This window comes from Micromys minutus, assembly GCF_963924665.1.
Source record: "Micromys minutus genome assembly, chromosome: 4".
NCBI lineage: Eukaryota > Metazoa > Chordata > Mammalia > Rodentia > Muridae > Micromys > Micromys minutus.
In genome coordinates, this window is record NC_137973.1 from 33,728,375 (window position 1) to 33,739,824 (window position 11,450).

General features: G+C 40.8%; 1 protein-coding gene across 1 annotated transcript in view; it reads left to right on the top strand.

The window, feature by feature from the left end:
• The window catches only part of TBX15 (T-box transcription factor 15), a 105,165-nt gene extending 94,378 nt beyond the window's left edge, over positions 1 to 10,787 (top strand). Inside the window, exon 8 of the mRNA XM_080915764.1 lies at positions 8,323 to 10,787. Within this exon, the coding sequence (XP_080771890.1) occupies positions 8,323 to 9,110 (788 nt within the window). The 3' untranslated portion in view covers positions 9,111 to 10,787. The remainder of the gene's footprint in view (positions 1 to 8,322) is intronic.
• Positions 10,788 to 11,450: the final 663 nt, after the last annotated feature.

The window sequence follows — 11,450 nt, forward strand, 5'->3', positions numbered from 1 at the left end:
ATTTGATAAATTGGTACCTCAAGATAAGCTATTTACAAAGGCATCCAGGATTTATTAAGTAATCAAGGATGTTTCTTGTAGTTCCCAGTAGTGGGTTAAGATGTTCCCTGTAGTTCCCTATAGTAGGTTAGAATGTTCCCTGTAGTTCCCTATAATGGGTTAGGATGTCCTCTATCCTACCTCCCTTCTACCATGGTCACCTCTATCATTGTTTTTCCAGACATGCTGTGTCTTCCCTGTCATATGCTGTTTGCTTACCTAGAAGGCTCATATTTACTCACTTGCTTACTTAGAACTGCCCCTTTCTGAAATCTCAGCTCAAGCAGCACTTCCTTGGGGAATTTTCTCTGCCATTCATAGCAGGCTAAAGTCTTCTAAGTTTCTAGGGTATCCCCTCCCATTGGTTTTATTCTTTGTTTAATATCATTCCTTACTATTTTCTCAGCATTATCCCCCTTATGATTAAATTCTCAGGTCCAGACATGATACCCAATTCACATTTGAAGCTCAAATAGGGATTGAATGAGCACACCTAATATCGAATGCTGTCGTAGGGGAATATTGTTAATGTGCTTGGCAAGGATTCATAAACTTTACAATTAAAGTTGAAGGACAAGGAGATGAGTGTGAGACAGAAATAATTAACAATCCATGAGGGAAGAATTGTGGAAAGTCAAGTGATAGATCAGATGGAATTAAAGTCCAGGTATCCCATGGCACTGGGGGGAGATGAGAAAAATGGTGATGTACTCTATATTCCAAACATCAAACAGAAGGATTCTTCATTTCATAAATATTGTTCCTTATTTAAAAATTTTATATATTTTCATCATACTCTTTTCCCTCCCCCAATCCTCCCAGGTCTTCTCTATCTTCTTTCCATCTAAGTTCATCTTCTCTCTCCTTCTCTCTTGTTCACAAAATCCCTTCCCTGCAAAGCCCCAAAAGTCAAAGGAAAAAAAATCAAACAAACGTAACCCAATAAGAGAAAAAGTACCAAAACAAAATAAATGTTTGAGGATATCATATATATATATATATATATATATATATATGTGATATATATATATATATATATATATATATATATATATATCTTAATCATGATTTTAAAATTATACAATATAAAGATGCATCAAAACATAATTCTCATATTAGTGAACATAAAGAATGAGAATGCAAAGTGATCATGCTTGTCTACAGGGTATTAGCCCAGAAGAAGAAGGTGGATACCACCATCTCAGGAATCTACAAACCTCATTTAACTCTGGGCTTCCCAAGTCACCCTATCCAGACTCCGCCATTCTTTATTTCTATTTCTTGAAATATATCTTTCTTTACATCTTCCAACTATTTGACTGTGCTTCATAAACCAGAATATAGCACCTTGGTAATTGTCAGTCTTTCTTTCCTTTATATCTTCTGGTGATTTGTGAGTTTGCACTTGGTTTTCAGAATCCTTTTCCTGTTGTAATCATTGCACTGATATATTGTGTATATGTCTTTACTATGGACTTAAAATATTTTTTAAAACATTGATATATTTATTGTATTTGTGTGTGCACATCCATAATCATGAACCACATCATGCATGCAAAGATCATGCATTTAGAATACAACTTTCAGAGTCTGTCTCCAACTTTCAAGTCTTTTCCTTGCATCATTTGACATGGTAATCTACCTCAGGTCAATGTCATCAGGCTTGGTGGTAAGTGCCATTAGCTGCTGAGCCATCTTGCCAACTCTTAGAAATATGCATCTCCCTTTCTCCCTCCCTCCCTCCCTCTCTCCCTCCCCCCCATCAATCAGTCTATCTATTTCTCTATCTTTCTACACCAGAGCTGTTTTTCTAATCCTCACATTGCATTCTTTAATTGACATAAATGTATCCATATGAAAAGTCCTCCTTGTGAAAACTTCCTGCCTTAGTATCCAATTGTTTAGTTTGTATCTAATTGTTTAATTTGATCTCATTGAGGAGAACCAGGGAAGATCAGGAGCACCCCTGATTTACTTCCCTGTTGAGGTAAATATTAAGAAGTGAGATTTGTTGTCAACCACAATGCAGTCTCACTCCTAGAGAGGCGCCCTAGTGCTGAGCTGGGCACCCAGACGCTACCACAAGATCCACAAGCTGCCCCCTCCACCCAGTTCACTTCCCAGACTGTTTATTTCACCTGCCCATCTCAGCCATAGCTTCCACACACTCTCCTCTACATCCCTGTACAAACAGGACTCCATAACCATCAACTTATCAAACAGGTTTATATGTTAAATTCTCAATCCACAAACCCTCTACACAATAAGCTTACAACCAACGTACAAAGTTATAAACTGCCCATCCAGAAAAGATAAATTAGACCCATAGAAACCTTTAGAGATGATCATAACGACTTCAAGCTAGAGATGTACCAAGAGAAACACAAGTCAGTTTCCATCTTGCCTCCATTCATCTCCTCCTCCTCTCCTTCTCTTCTGCTCCTCCAGCCTCTTTTTCTACCTACCTCTCCACTGTCCAATCATGTATTGCCTTATCATAAACCCATGCTTCCCCATTTAAGAGAATGTATATTTTGAACTTAAGGCAAATAGCTCCTCAGATATTCTTTCAGCAGAGTCAAGTATCTGTCAGGTATCCAGAAAGTTCAAATCCCTTGTTACTGAGAGTCAGGGGTTTCAGCCACAGTTTCCACCTAACAAAGGGTCTATAGACCATGACTCACTCATTTCTTTATTTTTTTTCACATTTCTTCCAGTATTCTCAGATCTCAAGATTCATAGTCAAAATGCTTGTAGAATCAGAGGCATGTATCAATTAAGATATTTATGCAAGCACAAAAGAATCAAAGCAAAGCAAACTAAAAGAGCAATTCATCTGTTTGTAAAACAGCCAGGATTAGATAGTTTTCTTTAGGTAAATCTAAGTCAGGGGTCTAAGCAAGATTACCCCAGCTAGGACCTGCCCTGTTACCTTACATGCAGGCTTTCCTTCATGGTGACTTCATTCTCAATTGTTCCCTGTTGTAGCATTGAAAGCATTCTTGGCCCTAGATATTTTTGTTTCATCTCTAAGGGGAAAGGGCATGTGCTTCCCCTCAAGGGCTTTTACCAAGTCTCACCAACTCTCATTGATTCTAATTGGGTCCCCTCAGAACCAATTACTGTAGTGCTGGAGGAAATATGATGCCTTGCTTTTCCAGGCCAAGTACTTAAGCCTTTCCTGGAGGTGAAGTGTAAAAGCAGAAGGAAGCAGGGGTGGTGGGGTGGGTGGGTGGTGTTCCAGTGGGTACATTTTTGCTGCAGGAGAAGCAGATTAAATGTGGCTACAAGGAAAGCTGAAATGAGTAGGGAAACTAAGGGAGAAAGACTAAGAAGTGTGTGGGGGTGTGCCCCTAGAGGACAGAGCAAAATAGGACCAGGTTCAGAGCAGTGTGATTGGATGAGGCTGTTTGAAGAAGAATAAATTTGAAGATATGCAGGGCTTCACATTTTATGGAAAACAATGAATGAGGTTTCCATCTTCCTACAATGTGAACTTTACAACTCCTGCTAGGAATATGATGCTCACATTTGCATCATGAGAAAGGTTCTCATCTCAGCTGAGGATAATATCCTAGTTACCGAAGGCCTTAAACTTTATGGCCCATGAGCTTCTTCACTGGGACCAATTCATGGGCTGCTGAGGTTTTACTTCCTACAAGTCTGAATACATTGGGAATCGGCTCTCTTCAGAGACAGGAACTCCCAAGTTATAAGGCGAGGGGAGCCAAGCCACTAGAACAAGTAATTACATGGTACATGGAAACTTATTCTTTACTCATCTAGATGCAATATTATTGGTTTTGAGAGAGAGAGAGATAGATAGATAGATAGATAGATAGATAGATAGAGAGAGAGAGACAGAGAGAGAGAGACAGAGAGAGGGAGGGGGAAGAGAATCAGAGATGGGGGAGGAAGAAGAGTACAACAAAATAAATTCAAAAGGAAGCTTTATGTGATCCCCCCCCCCCCAGATTACAGTATTACAGTCTGGAAGTGATCAATTTAAAGATGCAAAAGTCAGCAGGTTTGGTATTCAGGATTTTCACGGACACATTTAACTTGTCTTCATGGTACACAAGGGTATTCTAGGTTATTGTCCTCATATGGGATCACTGCAAAATATGCATTCTTGGTTGTTTTGGCTCTTAGCCTTGAATATTGGCACAAGTTAATGTTGGATATGCATTTTAATGTGTGCCTCCTCACTTTGGTTGCTGAATAAAATAGAATGTTAGGGAGCTGGAGTGGTGGAGATTAATTCTGGATCACCTGAGAGTATGAAGTTAGTAGTGGTGTTATGTTTTAATCCCCTCTCAAAATTGGACTAGGATGTCTGAGTATGATGTGGAAGGCACCATTGTGCGTGTATCTTACCAGTTCTGTTCTGCTCGATGAGAAGAAAGCAAGCCATGGAACAGTTCATTTCCTTGTTGGGCTCACTGGGAGGGAGGAAGGATAGACCATTCAAAGAGGAACTGTAGCTCCTCTGGGAACATAGCTCAGATGGGCCCAGAGCTGTCAATTAACTCTATCTTCCATCATTCAAACCATGGATGTTCTTTTAGCTGGAAACAATGTATCACATACATCTTGTGACATTATGCTCATTAGTGTATATAGAGGCCAAGATGCCCTGCTTGTCCTGGATAAGAACCAAGACATGTGAGCCATTTTCATTGGAGTGGACATTCTTCAAGGTCTGTTTTCCCCATTCTTTACACCTTCTCTCAGGAAAGAGCATGTTTCCTCCCTATTTGCCCAAATATGATCACTTTGTAAGTTCCCAAAACATCCCCAGAAAGGTAGACATTAGAAATCCTACTTACCTATTTATGGAGCTCCAAACTCAGAGAGGCTAATTTACTAAAGTCCCACTGTAAGATAGCAAGGGACTGAATCCAAGTTTGTTCAGGTCTATAGTCCACATTTGTCCAGTAAGCAAACCTATATGAAGATACTCAGAGAACCTATGACCTTGCATGGGCAAAACAGATGCAATGAACGAAAGAGACAAGCTTTACTTTGAATGGCAGCCCTCATCAGCCCAGCCAGGCTTCCCACGATGCCATGTCATGTTTATGATGAGAGTCTCTGCTTCATCAAGTGTAGAAATGAATGAAGACTGCCTCCTCAAGCTTATTTAGCACCTGGCTGGCACTCCCAATCTAGTTTAATATTTGACAAGCTATTAGGACATAAGGGAACAAAGAGTTTTCAGTATCTAAGTTAGCATTTTTAAAAAATGAATACCACAATCCTCTCTATGTGGACTTTGAGAACTAGTTGCTATGTGTATTGAGTACTTTAAGTGTACGGCAATGGTTCTTTAAAAGCCTATGGAAGCGATGTGATGCTCTTTTGGATGGGTTTGCTCTCTCCTTCAAACACTAGCTCACATGCACTCTCCCGCCCCCCTGAAGCTCAGCAGACCACCAAGTCTCATTTCCAATGACTGCCATTTAAAAGCCCAAGCAAGCTGACTACAAACTTTTTCACATGTGCCCCTCATCTGCTCAGCAGACACCCCTGAAACTTGTTAATAATTCCCTTCTTCTTCGTTTCTTTCTTCCTTTCTTTCTTTTGCCCCCCCCCATTGGTAGTGAAACCAATTGAGCCTTAAATCAGTACCATTTGTTCCATCTTGGGCCATCTGAGAAAACCGTTTAGAGTTGTAGCAAGTCATCTGCCCCATCATGCACTTCCGGCTGTAGGGCTGAGGCCAGGGCCTGATGGAGCCTACCTATAACAGGGTAGACAGTGTGCTGAACAGGTGGTCTCCTCCAGGGCCACATAAACACCAGACTAGGGAGAGCGGGACTAGCTTTCAAAGACAGGAGAATGTATTCATATCTTGTAAAAGACAAATTTCTTCACAGCCGGAGTCAAGTTTCTCCAGTTTTTTTTTTTTTTTTTTTTTTTTTTGTCACAGCACTTTGTAGTAAAGTTCATGACATTTAGGATGGGAAAGAAAAGATACAGGGTGCTCTAAAGAGGAGAGAATAAATCCCTGAGCTTTCTGTAGGATGAAGAGGAAGAGAAGGCTGTGCAGCTACAGTGGCAGGAAGCATAAAATGGTCCACTTTGTTTCTGGAATCTTCCCTTCCAGAACTCTCTCGTTATATTAAAATGATTTCTTGGAAGGTACTCGGAGTTGGTTATTCATACTTCCTTTAAGTGTTAGACACAGCTATCATATGAAAATGAAAGAAACTGAGGCTTATGGGTTCAAGCCCTTCCTTCCACAGCTGCAGAGAATTCAGAGGTAAGTTTCACAGTGTGTGGCTGTAAACTGCAGAGACGTGTCAGCCATTGTGACCAGCTGCTGATGGTTTTGATAATGTCAGCCATATCACAGACAAAAAATTACTTTTGTTCTTTTATAGGAATTTATTATGAACAGAGGTGAATTTTCTGATATTAGCAGCTGATTAGGTTATCTTAAATTCCAATCAAATCTGAAAGTTCACTGGGGAAATTTCCTTTGACTATGGGAGAGATATTAGCTATAAAATCTATAATAAAATAGATTGAGCTATAAAAATTGAACTCTGAACAAAATACTAACAAAGCCAAATCTTTACTTCTACCACAAATGCTACTATCTTGCCTGTAGATCTAGACTGAGTTTTCTGTTTTCTCTACCCCATCGTTCCTTTCCTACACTACTATAAATATTTTCCCCAACATTTATGGAATGTTCCTGAGTTTTTTTGTGGATTAAAACAGCAAAACAAAATGGATTTCTTCCCCGTTTTACCTGAAAAATACTTACCTCTTAATGATGCTTAGTTTCTTGGAGGCTCAACAAAAATAATCAGTAACCTAAGACATATTGCTCCTTGAAAGACCATGATTGTCAACAATTATGAGAAATGCCATACTTATACATGGAAGGGAATTCTCTCAATAAGGATACCAAATATTCTAGAATCCAGTGAGTGACGCCTTCAAAATCCATTGGAAGCGGTGGGGAATGGATGCTTCCTGCCCCCGAGAAAAAATGGCTCTTACAAAGGTCACTTTTGATCTTATTATTTGGAGAACATCTTTGATGAAGGTTGACTTGAACTGGCTCTCAGTTTATGGGAATCTCAACCATTCATCCAGCCTGCTCTCTACATGGCTGATAATCAGCGATTGCAAGATGGATTCAGTGTTATTTGGAAATAGGATTTTGGAGATCTTCTATAGCCAAGTGTAGTCTTTGCACCTAAAACGTATGTCCTCAAGCTCTGTGTTATATACACAGATTCAGAAACCAAACGGAGTCAGCAGTTTGTTTTCATAGGCTCACACAAGCACTTAAGTTTCAGAATCACTGGTCTGGATGCAGGGAAGTAGGAACTTATATTGTATCATTAGTTTTTAGCCCCAGGTTTACATTAGAGGCGCTTTGACATGCTGACACGAAATTCTCATGCCCAGAAACTCTCCTTTAGTTGGTTTGAAGCTGAATCCAAGAAAAGCAGCCTTTTCTTATTGGACTCCTCATCTATGATTGAATGCTGGGAAGGGACATGGAGGGAGTGGGGCTTGCTGAGTTAGAGTGCAGAGTGGAGAGCAGAATCCATTCTTCTCTCATTAGGTTAGCTTATGACAAGTTTGGTTTTATACACACACATATTCAAGTATTCCAAGTACAACTCTTACTCCATTGTCTCAGACTTGGCAGGCTCATGTAAAAAAAATCAGCAGACCCTCAGGACAGTCATTTTGTTTCAAGTTAGTCCTGGTTCACTTCAGTCTACATCTTATAATTTATGATTATCACGTGTCTTTGATATACGTGAATTCCAAATTAATGTCCGAGGTTTTACCACCCAGGCCCCTTTGCTAAGCCTTCTCAAGTCCCATTTCTGGCTTGTTACCCTGCTCTGTCTCCATAAGGTTAGTTTCCTGATTTAATATTCTATTAAAAATTTCAAAATAGGAAAAAGTCACTGGATAAAATAAACACTTTATGCATTTGCCCTGAGCGTGGGAAGATCTGAGCTAGTGGCTCCTACTGCTGGTCACTAAATGTCTTATTAGGAAGTGACTTTGACGGTGACAATATAAACAATGAACACCAGAGGTTTGTTCTAATTTTTCAAAGTATGATTAAGACTACTTATGCAAAGACTACTGGTCCCATGTCATCCCTGTCCTCTCTTTTGTAATGTGTGCTCAAACATGTGATGTCATCTGATGTAAACTGAAGGAATTGATCTGTAACAATGTAGGATATTTGGTCTAGACAGACTCAATATTAATCAGTGGTATTTATGTTTTATTTTTCAGGAGGGAGTACAGGTACTTCTCCAACCACCTCCAGCACTGGGACACCGTCCCCTTCAGCTTCTTCTCATCTCTTATCTCCATCTTGTTCTCCTCCAACTTTTCATTTGGCCCCGAATACGTTCAATGTGGGCTGTCGAGAAAGCCAGCTGTGTAATCTAAACCTCTCTGATTATCCACCATGTGCCCGAAGCAATATGGCTGCCTTACAGAGCTATCCAGGGCTGAGTGACAGTGGCTACAACAGGCTCCAGGGTGGCACAGCTTCAGCCACTCAGCCCTCTGAAACCTTCATGCCTCAGAGGACTCCATCTCTGATCTCAGGAATACCAACACCTCCCTCGTTGCCCAGCAACAGTAAGATGGAAGCCTATGGTGGCCAGTTGGGGTCCTTCCCCACTTCCCAGTTTCAATATGTCATGCAGGCAGGCAACGCAGCTTCTAGTTCTTCATCGCCACACATGTTTGGTGGCAGCCACATGCAGCAGAGCTCCTATAATGCCTTCTCCCTCCATAATCCCTACAATCTGTATGGATACAATTTCCCCACTTCCCCCAGGCTAGCTGCGAGCCCAGAGAAACTGAGCGCATCTCAAAGCACTTTACTCTGTTCTTCTCCTTCCAACGGGGCCTTTGGAGAGAGGCAGTACCTGCCCACAGGGATGGAGCACAGCATGCACATGATCAGCCCTTCAACTAATAATAATCAGCAAGCTACCAACACCTGTGATGGCCGACAGTATGGGGCAGTCCCAGGCTCCTCCTCTCAGATGTCTGTACACATGGTTTAAAGAGCAATCCAAACACCATGGAGCTGACGGCTGCCAAGACTTCAGCATCTCTGTGGGTGGATTTTCCTCTTTGGGAGGCCCATGTGTTGGGAAAATAGGAATTGTGCGTTTGTTTTTGTTTTTGTTTTTTTTTTTTGAATAAGGAAAACAGAGGACAACAATTCTGCTGAAGGATCCTGGGAGTCCATCATCCGTATCTCAGTGGTCATTCTTCTGCCTTCCAAAATCTTAGTTTTATAAAAGCATTGTGTAGGTAGGACTGAGTGGCCTTGAAGAGACTGAAAATCGTTTGATAATAATGTTGAAGGAAATGCTAGCATGTAGCAGTCAAGAAAAGTTACACACACACACACACACACACACACACACACACCCCCCTTACATGAACATATTCATGTATGCACATGCATACACAAAGTAATACAAACACAAACATCGTACACACTGACTCTGAACTGGGTGAACTCTGTGAAGAAAGACCCAGAATGGGTGCTTTCACCAAAAATTTGCCCATGTGCGATCCTAGATGGATTGGGCCACCATTAGCCATTAGCTTTTCTCCCTTGCAGCTTACCATGTTTCTGGAATGAACTGTGTACCTAGAACATCTCCTCGTCACAGAGGTGGCAAGGCATCAGTGCCACACCTGGACTTGGCTTCCTGAGAAAGATTGCCTTATAACCTCTGGCTTTCTTCATTCAGTGTGCTGTCTTTGAGGTTAGAGTGGTACCCGTGGAAGGACAGGGTGAGAAAAGCTGGGAGAGAGAAGGAAAATTGAGGGCAGGAGAGAGTGGACAGCAAGACCGAGAAGATGTGAACAAAGGAGATTTAATCCACCAAAGAGAATTGGTTGGGTTTGTTTAGCCTCTAAAGTTATAGAAAGAATGCTGGTGGTGGTGAAGAGTAAGCCTTTTTGGGACCCCGCTTAGAGTCAAGGGTACCAATGAGAAGGGTTAGGGCAAGGAATGCTTCTTGATTCCATAGCTCTGACCATAATGGCCCTGGAGTGAGGTGCCCTTCTGTGGGAGTGCCATTCCATGGGAGAGCCATTCTGTGGGAGTGCCGTTCTGTGGTAGGCAGCTGAACAGGGTGCAGGAAATAGGTGGCAAGAATGAAGAATGGTTTTATCTCCCAGGTGATACCAAAAAACAGTCGTGGAAGACAGGCCTGGCCTCACATGCCAGATCCAAAGTGCTGACCTGGACAATCTGTTCCAGTTCCTCATGCCAGAGAAACCCTGACACACTGGAGAGAACTGCAGATGGGTCTTCTGCCCCTTTTCTATCTGCCTGTAGCTCTCCATTTTGATTAACTAGTTCATTGCATTCTGAAGTTTGGGGATTGTTTTTTTTCTTTCCTTTTCTTTTCAAATTCTTTAATGATAAGAAAACAAGTGAAGCTTGGTGCAAGCAAAATTTTAAATGGTGTGGAAGATGAGATAATGCCAAGTAAGATATACAGATATTATTAAGAATTTTTTTTTTGTTTTGAGGTGATGTAGATAAACGTATTTATATTCCTAGTGGGGTATTCAATATTATGAATATTAAAAAGGGGGCAATAAAAGGGTATGTAAAATATGTATGAAGAAAAGGTGTATAAAAATTTGCCCTTATGCACGGAACTGTTTCTGAGTGCCAAGCACAGAAAGCCGCTAAATAAAATCTTTGCAATTGTTTTCTGCGTGTTTGTTCATATAGAAAAATTAAGTATTGTGTTCTGTTTTAAATAATTCAAACACTTTTACGTGTCTTATCATGTGTGAATTTAATGCAGATAACATAAATTCAGTATTATCCCTGTTTTATGATAGCAGTTGAACTACTCAAAAGCTGGGTGATTTTTCCAGGACCACACAAACCATCCTAGAAGGAACTAAGACCAGGTACTAGATTTCATATTTAGCAGGATGTCCACTTGCATATTAACTGCACACATAGGATCTGATAACAACCTTTAAGGTGGCTGTGTGCCAGTAGCCGACCATTTCTAATGACTCATCAGCCTACCGTCCTGAGAGACGGGTTTGAGTATCATAATAATATCTGTAAAGCTGGAAGCAGTTTTACAGAAGGTCAAATTCTCAGTCAGTTAGTGATAGAACTGGTAAACCAATCTAATGTTTGTGCAGTTAGCACTGTGCCCTTACGTCAGAGCATTGTATCATTTGGAGGATTAGAAACAGGTATATTCTGGAAGCTTGAGGCACAAATGACTAAGGCTGGATTTTGCCTTATGTGTTTATAATAAATTTATACCCCCTGTGAAGCATGGGAAGAGTGGTTTTGATCCGTTATGTATCAGTTAACTATATACACACCAATGAAGACTAAGGGCCAT